The 13,690-nt window shown below is 48.4% G+C and overlaps 1 protein-coding gene across 1 annotated transcript in view; it reads right to left on the minus strand.

The window, feature by feature from the left end:
• The window catches only part of LOC121157005 (transmembrane channel-like protein 1), a 31,269-nt gene extending 21,222 nt beyond the window's left edge, over window positions 1-10,047 (minus strand). The window contains exons 1-5 of the mRNA XM_040980958.1: window positions 10,029-10,047; window positions 8,647-8,841; window positions 5,855-6,034; window positions 5,570-5,731; window positions 3,916-4,044 (exon numbers count right to left, since the gene is read on the minus strand). Of these exons, the coding sequence (XP_040836892.1) occupies window positions 3,916-4,044; window positions 5,570-5,731; window positions 5,855-6,034; window positions 8,647-8,841; window positions 10,029-10,040 (678 nt within the window). The 5' untranslated portion in view covers window positions 10,041-10,047. The remainder of the gene's footprint in view (window positions 1-3,915; window positions 4,045-5,569; window positions 5,732-5,854; window positions 6,035-8,646; window positions 8,842-10,028) is intronic.
• Window positions 10,048-13,690: the final 3,643 nt, after the last annotated feature.

Below are 13,690 nucleotides of genomic sequence, written 5' to 3' on the forward strand. Positions count from 1 at the left end.
GCTGGGCAGAGTGAAGGGCTTTCTAGCTTGTGGCCCACCATGGTTCTGACCCAGGAATACTTTGACCCCCAGGGCAGTCCCATTTCTAGTGGCCTGGCTCTTGGCAGAGCTAACAAGACTCTTTGAAAGCCACTTCTATCACTGCAGCTGGTTGCCCAATATTCTGGCGTCCCATATCACAAGCAGGTGCTACTTGAGGGTAGACTAGCCTTACTGGGTCTCCTAGAGAACAGGTTACTGTATAAAGCCACATTAATGAGCCTCCTGATGCCTAGCTCACTACTCTTCCTCTGGGTCCTGGTTAAAGTGGGCCACAGAGGCAACCACGGGATGTCAGCCAAAGGGATGCTCAATTCTATCCCTGAATGCCTTAATGGGCTGATCTAGGAATTTGTAGTTACAGGCATAGTCCTGATAGTTTTAGGGTAATGCCTATGAGAAGATAATTAGGCTGCTTGGTCTGACAAGTTAGCCATCCCTATAAAGGGTCTGGAAATCAAACTGTGCAGCCTGAGTCCCTCAGTGAGAGAGAGAGAGAGAGAGAGAGAGAGAGATGAAGAAAGTAGTTGGAAGCATCAGATTAATTACCATCAAGTAAAAACTCTCAAATAGAAGTTCTAGAAAGCATTTGCCAAAGGTCTGATGTCCGCTACAAATTTGAGACAAGCACAGCTTTACAATTAGCTTAAATTGCACATTAGAAAAAGCAATAATATCAGTGATATTTAGAAAAATGCTATAGGCAATTTAAAGGACAATGATAAATTACATTGCACATAAACCATACAAGCTGTATTCCTCTCAAAACTTTCATGACTTCCCATTCCTTCTACGACATGCTTTAACCTGGAAATACTCTATAAAACAATTGGTAAGAGCACATGAGTTTACCTCATGGCTTGGAATAACTTAGCAGTGGATTAGAGCAACTCTATACTGGATTATTTTGATATACAAATGTTAAATTAAGTTACAGAACAACTTAGCAAATTACAGTTTTGTTCTTTTGGTAGATGTTAATTAGCTTATCTTCTTATCCCACCCATCTTAGATAAGGGGTGGGGGTAGGCATGACGAAAGGAAAAAAAGAGTTAAAAGCAGTTGCTGCAGCAGCAGCAGGGAATCAGGCATTATTGGGGTTAAGTCAGAACCAAAGAGGGAGAGCAGGTTAGGTTGAGGGTGAGAATGGAGAAAGGCAAGATGGCAGATAGGGACCTGCCACATGAAGGAAGGCAAGATGGTGGACAGGGTCCCATCAGGTGGAGGAGAAAGGCAAGATGGTGGATGGGGTCCTACCACATGGAGGAGTGGGAGGGGAGCTGGGAAGATGGCGTCAGAGCAGGAAGTGGAGAGGGGGGCTTGGGAACATGGTACCTGCGCAGGAAGTGAAGGATCCGAAGGAGGAAGGTTCTGAGAGGGGGAGAGCGAACTGGGGTAAATGTGAGGTAGAGGTCAGAGAGGTCCTTGGGCAGGGACAGGGACCTTCTGTGCAGCAAGGATGTCCACTCAGAGGGAAAAAGGAGGAACAAAGAGAATGATGGGGTTAGGTGGAATTAGGTGGGGCAAGATAAGGGAGTAGATAGAATAAGGGAGGGGTGGGAACATAGCAAAGAAACAGAAGGTGAAGCAAAAGTGACACTGGAATCCAGTGGCTACTCAGGAAGTGAAGGAGTCTGGAAACATGACAGAAGGACTGGGAGCGTAGAAGAGGTGACCAAAGAGGAGGTGACCTTGGGGAACATGGCACAGGGACTGGAGGAGTAACGTACAAGGTGGATGGGCCAAAGGCTTCGAGAGAGACGAAAGTGCAGGTAAAGAGTCTGGCAGAGAAGCAGATGGGGAAGAAGTGGGGGCTGGGTGGGGTCCTAAAAGTTCTGGCGGCTCAGAAAAGGTAATGGTTAGGTGAAAAGTCTAAGAGATCCTTGGGAGAGTGGGAGGGCTTAGCCTTGGCCAGGAGAATCTGAGTCGTGGAACAGGAGGAACATAGGGAAGGGCAGGAACGGAGTTTCCAAAAAGCTTCCACATAACAAACTTAAGACCATTTACCCTCGCGATGACAGAAATTACCCAATTCCGTGAGGATCTGAAAATCAAACGTGCCTTCCGCTGGCCATTTGGAGCCATTGTCCAACACGTACTGTGGCCAGGCCACGGTTGAAAATGGACAAGGCATTTTCTGCGTAAGTCCAGGCCCAGACCCATGGTTTTAAAATTGGCCAATAAACACCTTAAGGGGGTATGGGGGCCATGGGCTCAGGACATTTTGTTTCCCGTCCTGTCCCGATAAAGTATCTCGCGGCTAATCTAAACACAAAGAAGGCGTCCCCGCTTTGAAATTCAGACTAGAGGGGAACCTGGTTCCCCGTTAAGGAGGGCCAGTCAGTAGGGGGGACGTCTCCCACCCCACTGAGGGCCCTGGATAGGTAGGAGCCGGTCAACGACCAGGGCGTCCCCCGTCTCACTGAGGGCTCAGGACAGGCAGACCACGTGTACACGGTTTGGGGGGTCTGCAGGAGGTTGGGGGAGTACTTTTTGGGACAGGAGGAGCAGGGCGGAGGGGCTTACCTCACGTCTGTCGCTTCGCAGCCGGCAAAGGCCTTGGGGCTGGCGGCTAGAGGTGGAAAGAGGAAGGGGGGAGCTCAACCAGTTTAGGGAGCCCACGCATCCCTTCCCGGGTTTCGGCACCAAATGTTAGATGATGGCCACCGACCGCCCGCCCGCTTGGTGAAATAATATCGGCAAGTTGTTCAGAGTTGAGATGGAAGCTTTATTGGAAAATCCGCTCCTGGGCCCCCTTCGCGCAGAGGGGAAGGAAGAGGGAAGCAAAAAGGGCCTCTCAGACACGTGTCTGGGAGTTTTATACCCATCTACACACGTGGGAGGGCAAAGGGGCTGTCTGTGTCCCAACTATGCAAGGAATGTCCATTCAGGTGTGCCATTGGTCAACTGGAATCCCGCCAGGTAGGTGACGTAACTGGCTCCTGTGGCCCCTCCTCCTGTGGGGCAGGGCAGACCCGCCCCTAGTCTCCAGTGCCCTGGGCAGCCATCACTCAGCAGAGCAGAGAAGCCACAGAGCACATGTGGTCTCGATGGTCCCACGAGGTGATATGGAAGCCACTAGGGGACTTCAAGGGGATGAGCCCCATCAAGCCCCTAGTCCACCAGCCTTGAGATATGTGGAGCCAGTGTCCAAATCAGGCCAGGGCAGCAGGGTGAGGTGGTAGATCTCAGAGTTAGATGTATGCTGCTGCTGTCCTCAAGTTTTGCCGGAAGACTTGGGGCAGGGCATAACAGAAAAGCAAGTGCTGAGTCACTTCCAGGGGAGCTGACAAAAACAGGAGCTATTGTTTCAGGGAAAGCAGCTGCCCCTGTGAAAATCAGGTCCCACCTCTTGCCAGAGCTCTTTCAGTTACCCGAGCCTTCCTTGTGATATTCATGATTCTTCCTCTTGTGCCTGTCAAGCTCTTACTGGACTGTGGGGTTTATGAAGTAACCATAATTTCATAAACCAGATTATTTGCCAGGTCATTTCATCCCCTGGTCTACTGAGCAGTAACTGGCATAGGATAGTTTCTCAAGAGTGCAGTCAAATTCAGACAAGTGAATAGAATATGCAGTGGAGAGCATGTCCAAGATGCAGAAATCCAAGCAAGCGCGTGGGGTCAGGTGATCAGATGAAGACTTCCTGAGCTGAACACTTTAAACGGCAGGTTGAAATGAACTATTGTGAGCTGATTTTACCAGATTATTATAAATTGTGATACTCAGGCCCAACCTCTTCTAAACTGAAGATTTCATTTACTGACATCCAAAAGATCGCAAACACAACTCAGGGGTATCCTTCTGCTGGAGCCGTGAGCATACATTGTGCATCACGCAAGAGATGTTCCACAGAACAAATAATATCATACTTACATATCCATATTCCAAGTCCCAGCACCAGCAATAATTGCAAAACCTCACAAAACATGCCCTTAGGAAGTCCCCGATGAGGATGGTGACGTAAGTGGTTAGAACATCAGAAACCGTGAGCCGCACGAATTCCTGTTGAGATATTCTCGGTATTAAAAACATGCACTTCTGTTTTCAAGTTCTCCTGGCATTGGCACAATATGTGCCATGTTTTGTAAACCTTTTCGGCTAATGATTGGGATTACTGGTAGAAGAGAAAGGCAAAAAAGGCATAACTATCAAATGAAAAATGTGTCAACTCTGTGATTAGCACAGAAGTAATGACTGCTCATTCCCAGATCACTGTCTAAAAGTCTTCCCACTCAGGAACTTTTCCTAGCATCACACAAAAATACGTTTAAAAGGCAATTTCCATTACTCTGAACTATCTGGCATTGACGTGTTTTGAAGCTGCTCCAATGCAGGGTAGGCCTTTGGCCTAGCAGTTAAGATGCCTGCATGCTGATTCTTTCTCTCTCTCTCTCTCTCTCTCTCTCTCTCTCTCTCTCTCGGCTTATTTATCTTTATTGAAGGCTAGACTTATACAGAGAGAAGGAGAGACAGAAAGATCTTCCATCTGCTGGTTCACTCCCCAAATGACTGCAATGGCCAGAGCTAAGCCAGTCTGAAGCCAGGAGCCTGGGGCTTCTTTTGGGTCTCCCATGCAGGTGCATGGTCCCAAGACTTTGGGTCTTCTTCTACTGCTTTCCCAGGCTACAAGCAGGGAATTGAATGGGAAGTGGAGCATCCAGGACATGAACAGGTGCCCATATGGAATCCCAGCAGATGCAAGGCAGGGATTAAGCACTAGGCCATTGCACTAGGTAGGCCCCAACTGTTGTTTCAGCCTCAAGTTTCCTGTTTATTCAGAAGTTCAGAACCCCAACAAGGGTTGAGGCATTCCCCAGAAAGCTCAGTTGGATTCTGGGGTTCCAGCATCGGCTGGCCCAGTACTGGACATTTGGATAGTGAACTCACAGAGAGCTCTTTGACTCTCAAATAAGAATTTTCACAAAACGCAAAAGTTCAAGACCCTAATAAGAAGATTTAAGCTTTTAAAATTTTTCAAAATGGAATGGGGGCGGGCCCGGCGCGGTGGCGCAAGTGGTTAAAGGTCCTCGCCTTGCACGCCCGGGATCCCATATGGGCGCCGGCTCTAATCCCGGCAGCCCCGCTTCCCTTCCAGCTCCCTGCTTGTGGCCTGGGAAGGCAGTCGAGGATGGCCCAAAGCTTTGGGAACCTGCACCCGCGTGGGAGACCCGGAAGAGGCTCCTGGCTTCGGATCGGCATAGTATCGGCCCGTTGCGCTCACTTGGGGAATGAATCATCGGATGGAAGATCTTCCTCTCTCTCTCTCCTCTCTGTATATCCGCCTTTCCAATAGAAAAATAATAAAAAAATAAATCTTTAAAAAAAAAATGGAATGAGGGCAGGATTACAATTGATAGGATAGCATTTGTATGAGAACAACTGAATGGATACCATTTGTATAACTTACCTAATAAATCTTAGTTATTTTTTTAATTAATGAGCAATAAAAGATTCTCTTACCAGAAAATTATTGGCATTGCTCTATTTAAATTCACTCCCTGCGAGGCACGTCTGTTTGAGGCATTACCTGGCCCACCATTGTTTCCCAGCAGGGTCCCCGAGGTACATCAGCAGGGTGAACAAAAAAGGGGAGTCCAGTGCTGTTCCCAGAGAGAGACGCGTTGTAGGCCTTGATCATGTTGGCTTCCCACAGGGTGATATTGACCTTTACCAGCTTCTCCTCCTCAATCTAGAAAGCAGCGAGGCACACACGGAAATTAAAACAAGAGCTATCCAAAGCATTCTGGGCAATCTTGAGACATGAAATTTGAAGACATGCTTATCACCAAGACAAACCACACATACATTTTACCTTGTTGTTAATCTCATCCATCAAGGCAAGAATAAATACATACAAGTTGCCTAAAAGAAGAGCAAAAATCCGTCCGAGTAGCCACTTGAGAGCAATGAGAGGGTGGTAGTCTTCCAGTTCAGCGAACAGGTCAAACAGCGTCGGGCAGAACATCCCCAGCAGGGACATCACCATGTTCATCTGCAGAGACACAAGCCATGAACCAGGTGACTGGTGTTGACACTTGTCATCGTGTTACTCCAGAAGCTTGGAAGACTCGCGGCTACGTTCTTCTCATGTTTTAGAAGATGGAAGATTATTCCATACGTTCTTACAATTTTATCTCAGCAAAACAGCAGAGATAATATCAACTGTTGTTTTGAAGAAAACGCACACATGAGTTTGTATGAGTACCAGTGATAACTGTTTACTGCCACAGTGAGGGAGGAGGTTTACATCATTATACTGAGAGAACACATATTATCCTGCAGGGTAACCAATTCTGACCGGGTGATACACTTCACAGCAAGATCTCCAAAGGAAATGGAAAATGAACTGCATGAAGATGAGGTACAAATTTAAAAATGCTAATTTGACAGTCATCGGCATATGGAATAGTTTAATCAGTGTACAATGGACTAATTGCCTGGGGTGGGTCTAGGTCTAAATGTCGAAATATGGGAACTCTAGGGAATCTAAACTTTTAGTGGCAGAAACAAAAGGAATGAGTTTTATCCGAAGAAAACAGAAGATGTCATTGAAATAGATAAAGGACAAATAGCTTAATATTATGGAAGCCGAGAAGGTAAAGTTTCAAAAATGAAATATTGGTGCATCAGGACCAAGGCGAGAGAATGATGTGGGCGTGGAAGGTAGCCACATGATAATTAAGAAATGCGTCATCCTTAACTCGGAGCTCCATAACACCCATATGATTTTGTTACCAGGTTAAATTAATTCAAACAATTTAGAACATTTGCAACTTTTATAATGGCAAAAATTATGTGTTTTTTTTTCCCTGATAACTGTCCCAAATGACTGGTACATACTGTCACCACAAAACACTCCCTGTTTTCCTTATGGATTTCACATTTTGAATGAAACATGGTTACATCTACCAGATTATAGCTAGGAAATAATTTCCAATATGTTCTGACTTTTTTTTTCATTCGTATTAAGAACACTATATGACTCACAGGAGCCAAAACTCAGCACGACAGAACATAAAATCAGCATGCTCTAATTCCAGACTAATGGCAGAACTTGTTAGCAATTTGGCAGAGCTTGTGTAACTTTACACAAGAAAAACATAAATTTGGTCTTGCTCTCATCACATCTGTAAAATTATTCATACATCCTCATTATTCTCTTCATTGGCTCCTTGGGACTCAGGGTTCCCTAATAATGAGTGTTAAACAAGTTCTCACAAAGAATGATTCTTTTGATGCTAACAGGAGAATTTTATTATGGTTAATTTATAAAAACACATGATCAATATAAACTCTAGATCCCAGCTGTATGACAATTTTGCCTGCCCATTACACTTGGACAGTTGATGTATATGAAATTCAATTACATAGAGAGGGAGAGGGAGAGACACAGAAAGATAACTTCTAACTCCTATGCACCGACCCGTTTCCCAGATGCCCATAACGCCACACGGATGCTTTAACGGGCCATCAGCAGGGAGCTGGATGAGAAACGCAGCAGCAGGGACATCAAAGTGCTCGTATGGGATGTCAACAACACAGGAAGAGGTTTTGCCTGATACGCTACAGCACCAGACCCTACCTCCTTTCTCTGACCTTCCAAACAGAGAAAAAACATCTAAAGACAAATCACAGGCTTAGTAATTCTCAGAAAAGAACCAGCCTTCCTCATTCATACAGTAACTGCAGGGAGAGGATGCAATTCAAGGAGACAATGAAGGTAAGATAAGGATGGGTTTCTAGTAGACCCCGACCTAGACACAGAGGTGACGCCCTGGAGTGAAAAACTCGGCTCTGCCCACTGGGCTCTCCTGCTGATGAGCGTGGACTCAGATCCTGCTCACAGAGAAAATCACAGGATTACGGTCTGACCTTGCAGTGAATGTATCGGGGCTGGCCTTCTCAGCTGCTGATGTCTGCACAGTGGACAGCATGTCTAGATGCACACGGGGACATGAAACCCAGATGATCTAGGCCAGCAGGGGACATTGACTGCCTCGTCAGAGGAAGGAAAGCAGAACAGGTTGAACAGTTCTCTTGGTCAAGCTTTGCAGCTTGTTCCCCGCCCTGTGGATGCACTAAGGCGGACTTTGTCAACCAACAGATCTTGGAAAGATTTTCTCAACCCTGGAACAGTGAAGCCAACTTCTCAGAACCATCAAAACTACTCAAGTAGCATGCTTGGAACTCGCTTCCCCATATCAGGGTCTCTAAGGCATTATCAAAGGACATCCTTCCTCCCCAGGTGCTGATGTAGGTCAAAAGAAAGAAGCGGTCCCTTCCCCACTTCCCCTGTAGACACAAGAGAAAAAAAAATCAAAACATTTGTCCCACCCACCTTCTTCCATGCCCGACCCTCCCACCCTAATCAGAGTCCTACATGGGCGTGCATCCCAGTCAACTATGTAAACAATATTAAAAAGAAAAATTACAAATTAAAAAAGGAAAAAAAAACTAGAATGGAGAGGAAAATGTGTAGAGGGCTCACTAATTGAAAGGAGGAGATGAGGGGATAGGCAAAGAACGGCCTATGGAACATTTCATCACGGAAGCACAACAGCCAAGGTCAGGTTCTAAGCGCATAAAAAGCACGCAGAGACGAACTTCATTTTTTTCCCACCACCCAAGGGTGTCAGGGTCCTGCTGCGCAAATTCCTGGGATCTCTTCACGGCCCAGAAGATGAGGTATCCACTTGCGCCCAGTGTCAGGAACACAAAGAAGTTAGCAAGAAACCTCAGGAATCTGATCAAGTGCACGTTTTCTTCTACTTGAGCAGCTCTTTCCTCTGTGATGGCTTCCTGCATCCAGGCAGACAAAAAACACAGTGACGACAGCTTAGCCACAGTAGGTGCCATGAGCTCAAGAACGTGACAAATAAAAAGGACACCAAGTTTGGGATTCCATAAACCAGATAAACACTGATAATTAAGGCACATCTTAAAATAAGAGAAAGAATTGTTGCCAACAAACTTTCTCTGCGATACCAGGCCAGTGTTCATTGCAAAGCATATTGTTTTCAAGCACAATGTTTTTTTTGTTTTGTTTTGTTTTTCCATGTGTTTGACTTCGTTTCATGACACAGTTTCATAGGCACTGGGATTCCCCTATCCCTTCCCCGTGCCCTCCCCCCCATGATGGATTCCTCCACATTATTGCAGTTGTACATTTCAAATCCAGTCACGGTTCTTTCATTGCAAGCATGTACCCTGTACAGAGTCCAGCATCTTATTGTCCAAATAAACTCAAGTTTATTTAAACTCAAGTTTCCTTAGGAGACCATCTCTGGTCTGAAAGTAGAGATGGCAGAATATCACCCCGTCCAATGAAAAGCCATAACATAACATCAACAACAGTTTACAACATTATGGAGTTAATTGGCATGGTATTGAGTGACTAATATGTTAGAAAATGGAAGTTCTTAACCACATCCTGTGACTACTTCATTGACATTTCAATTTTAGTTTATACACAACGAGCTGCTCTACGCCTTAAAATGGTTATAGGGTACTATTCAGCTGCCTCATGTCTATTTTCATTTTTATATTTAGCTGTTTATAGTATTGAAGCATAATTTTAACTGAACTTGGCAAATTTTAGGATAGTCCAATCCGGCTTGTAACTCTAACTAGGCATATGTTAACAATTGAGGTACAAAATGTTTTGGAAAGGTATTTCAAATATTGAGCCGATTTCCCTCAATCATCGGTGAACATTGTTCTATTGTTTAAAATATTTATTTCTGATTACTGATGGTCTCCTGTTACAAACAAGTAGCAGTATCTTATTACCAATTTTAAAGAAAATTCCTCAAGGCACAAAAATGCTGCCTTGGATCATCAGATATCTTCCAGTGTTAAACAGATCCGTGCCCAAATCCCAACAGGCAGAAACATTGAGATCATCTTTCCATATAAATAGTGAGCCCAATTGGAATGCCTAAACATTAACTCTTCAATAAAACCAATTTTGAAGTTTGTGTCTTTACCTTAAAGTTCATTGTGATTGAATTAGGGGGCGGGTTAGAGTGTTAAAGAGGGTGAGGGGGCGGGTTAGAGGGTTAGGGGGCGGGTTAGAGGGTTAAAGAGGGTTAGGGGGCGGGTTAGAGGGTTAGGGGGCGGGTTAGAGAGTTAGCGGGCGGTTTGGAGGGTTAGGGGGCGGGTTAGAGGGTTAAAGATGGTTAGGGGGCGGGTTAGAGGGTTAAGGGGAGGGTTAGAGGGTTAAAGAGGGTTAGCTGGCGGGTTAGAGGGTTAGGGGGCGGGTTAGAGTGTTAAAGAGGGTAAGGGGGCGGGTTAGAGGGTTAGGGGGCGGGTTAGAGGTTTAAAGAGGGTTAGGTTGCGGGTGAGAGGGTTAGGGGGCGGTTAGAGGGTTAAAGAGGTTTAGGGGGCGGGGTAGAGGGTTAGGGGGCGGGTTAGAGCATTAAAGAGGGTTAGGGGGCGGGTTAGAGGGTTAGGGGGCTGGTTAGAGTGTTAAAGAGAGTTAGGGGGCGGGTTAGGGGGCGGGTTAGAGGGTTAGGGGGCGGGTTAGAGGGTGAGGGGGCGGGTTAGAGGGTGAGGGGGCGGGTTAGAGAGTTTGGGGGCGGGATAGAGTGTTAGGGGGCGAGTTAGTGGGTTAGGGGGCAGGTTAGAGGGTTAGGGGGCGGGTTAGAGGGCTAGGGGGCGGGTTAGAGGGTTAGGGGGCGGGTTAGAGTGTTAACGGGCGGGTTAGAGGGTTAAACAGGGTTAGGGGGTGGGTTAGAGTGCTGGGGGGGGGTTAGAGGGTTAAAGAGTGCTAGGGGGCGGGTTAGAGGGTTAGGGGGCGGGTTAGAGGGTTAGGGGGAGGCTTAGAGAGTTAGGGGGCGGGTTAGAGCGTTAAAGAGGGTTAGAGGTTTAGGGGGCGGGTTAGAGGGTTAAAGAGGGTTAGGGGTCGTGTTAGAGGGCTAGGGGACGGGTTAGATGGTTAGGGGGCGGGTTAGAGTGTTAAAGAGGGTTAGGGGGCGGGTTAGAGGGTTAGGGGGCGGGTTAGAGGGTTAGTGGGCAGGTTAGAGGGTTAGGGCGCGAGTTAGAGTGTTAGGGGGCGGGTTAGAGGTTTAAAGAGTGTTACGGGACTTGTTAGAGTGTTAGGGGGCGGGTTAGAGGGTTAAAGAGGGTTGGGGGGGTTAGAGGGTTAGGGGGCGGGTTAGAATGTTAAAGAGGTTTAGGGGGCGGGTTGGAGGGTTAGGGGGCGGGTTAGAGGGTTAAAGTGGGTTAGGGAGCGGGTTAGAGGTTTAGGGGGCGGGTTAGAGGGTTAAAGAGGGTTAGGGGGCGGGTTAGAGTGTTAGGGGCGGGTAGAGGTTTAGAGGGTTAGGGGGGGTTAGAGGTTAGGGGCGGGTTAGAGTGTTAAAGAATGTTAGGGAGCGGGTTAGAGGGTTAGGGGGCGGGTTGGAGGGTTAAAGAGGGTTAGGGGGCGGGTTAGAGTGTTAGGGGGCGGGTTAGAGTGATAGGGGGAGGGTTAGAGTGTTAGGGGGAGGGTTAGAGTGTTAGGGGGCGGGTTTAGGGTTAGTGGCCGGGTTAGAGGATTAAAGAGTGTTAGGGTGTGGGTTAGAGGGTTAGGGGGCGGGTTAGAGGGTTAAAGAGGGTTAGGGGGCGGGTTAGAGGGTTAGGGGGCGGGTTAGAGGGATAAAGAGGGTTAGGGGGCGGGTTAGAGGTTTCGGGGGCGGGTTAGAGTGTTAAAGAGGGTTAGGGAGCGTGTGAGAGGGTTAGGGGGCGGGTTAGAGTGTTAAAGAGGGTTAGGGGGCGGGTTAGAGGTTTAGGGGGCGGATAAGAGGGTTAAAGAGGGTTAGGGGGAGTGTTAGAGGTCTAGGGGGCGGGTTAGAGGGTTAAAGAGGGTTAGGTGGCGGGTTAGAGGGTTAGGGGGCGGGTTAGAGAGTTAAAGAGGGTTAGGGGGCGGGTTAGAGTGTTAATGATGGTTAGGGGGCGGGTTAGAGGGTTAGGGGGTGGGTTAGAGCGTTCAAGAGGGTTAGGGGGAGAGTTAGAGGGCTGGGGGGGGTTAGAGGGTTAGGGGGCGGGTTAGAGAGTTAAAGTGGGTTAGGGGGCGGGTTAGAGTGTTAGGGGGCGGTTTAGAGTGTTAGGGGGCGGGTTAGAGAGTTAGGGGGCGGTTTGGAGGGTTAGGGGGCGGGTTAGAGGGTTAAAGATGGTTAGTGGTCGGGTTAGAGGGTTAAGAGCTTTAGGGGGCGGGTTAGAGAGGGTTAGGGTGCGGGTTAGAGGGTTAAAGAGGGTTAAGGGGCGGGTTAGAGGGTTAGGGGGCGGGTTAGAGGGTTAGGGGGAGGGTTAGAGAGTTAGGGTGCGGGTTAGAGAGGTAGGGGGCGGGTTAGAGGTTTAGGGGGCGGGTTCGAGGGTTAATGAGGGTTAGGGGGCGGGTTAGAGGGTTAGTGGGCGGGTTAGAGTGTTAGGGGGCGGGTTAGAGGGTTAAAGAGGGTTAGGGGGCGGGTTAGAGTGTTAGGGGGCGGGTTAGAAGGTTAAAGAGGGTTAGGGGGCGGGTTAGAGTGTTAGGGGGCGGGTTAGAGGTTAGGGGGTTAGGGTTAAGAGGTTAGGGGCTGTTAGAGGTTAGGGCGGTTAGAGTGTTAAGAGGTTAGGGGCGGGTTAGGGTTAGGGCGGGTTAGGTTAAGAGGTTAGGGGCGGGTTAGAGGGTTAGGGGCGGTGGGGTTAGAGGGTTAGGGGCGTGTTAGAGTGTTAGGGCGGGTTAGTGAGGGTTTAGAGTGTTAGGGGGAGGGTTAGGGTTAGGGGCGGTTAGGTGTTAGGGGCGGGTTAGAGGTTAAAGGGTTAGGGCGGGTTAGAGGTTGGGGCGGTTAGGGTTAAGAGGTTAGGGGCGAGTTAGGGTTAGGGGCGGTTAGAGGTTAAAGAGGGTTAGGGATCTGGTTAGAGGTTTAGGGGGCGAGTTAGAGGGTTAAAGAGGGTTAGGGGGCCGGTTAGAGTGTTAGGGGTCGGATTAGAGGGTTAAAGAGGGTTAGTGGGCTGGTTAGAGGGTTAGGGGGCGGGTTAGAGTGTTAAAGAGGGTTAGGGTGCGGGTTAGAGGTTTAGGGGGCGGTTTAGAGTGTTAAAGAGGGTCAGGGGGCGGGTTAGAGGGTTAGGGGGCCGGTTAGAGGGTTAAAGAGCGTTAGGGGGCGGGTTAGAGGATTAGGGGGCGGGTTTGAGGGTTAAAGAGGGTTAGGAAGCGGGTTAGAGGGTTAGGGGGTGGGTTTTAGCGTTAAAGAGCGTTAGGGGGCGGGTTAGAGGGCTAGGGGGCGGGTTAGAGTGTTAAAGAGGGTTAGGTGGAGGGTTAGAGGGTTAGGGGGCGGGTTAGAGGGTTAAAGAGGGTTAGGGGGCGGGTTTGAGGGTTAGGTGGCGGGTTAGAGGGTTAGGGGGCCGGTTTGAGGTTAAAGAGGGTTAGGGGGCGGGTAGAGGGTTAGGGGGCGGGTTAGAGGGTTAAAGAGGTTTAGGGTGTGGGTTAGAGGGTTATGGGGCGGGTTATAGTGTTAAAGAGGGTTAGGGGGCGGGTTAGAGAGTTAGGGGGCGGGTTAGAGGTTTAGGGGGCGGGTTAGTGGGTCAAAGAGTGTTAGGGCGCGGGTTAGAATGTTAGGGGGCCGGTTAGAGGGTTAGGGGGCGGGTTAGAGTGTTAAAGAGCGTTAGGGGGAGGGTTAGAGTGTTAAAGAGC

Source organism: Ochotona curzoniae, unplaced genomic scaffold, assembly GCF_017591425.1.
Source record: "Ochotona curzoniae isolate NIBS_2020 unplaced genomic scaffold, NIBS_Ocur_1.0 contig_3503, whole genome shotgun sequence".
In the NCBI taxonomy this organism is placed as follows: Eukaryota; Metazoa; Chordata; class Mammalia; order Lagomorpha; family Ochotonidae; genus Ochotona; species Ochotona curzoniae.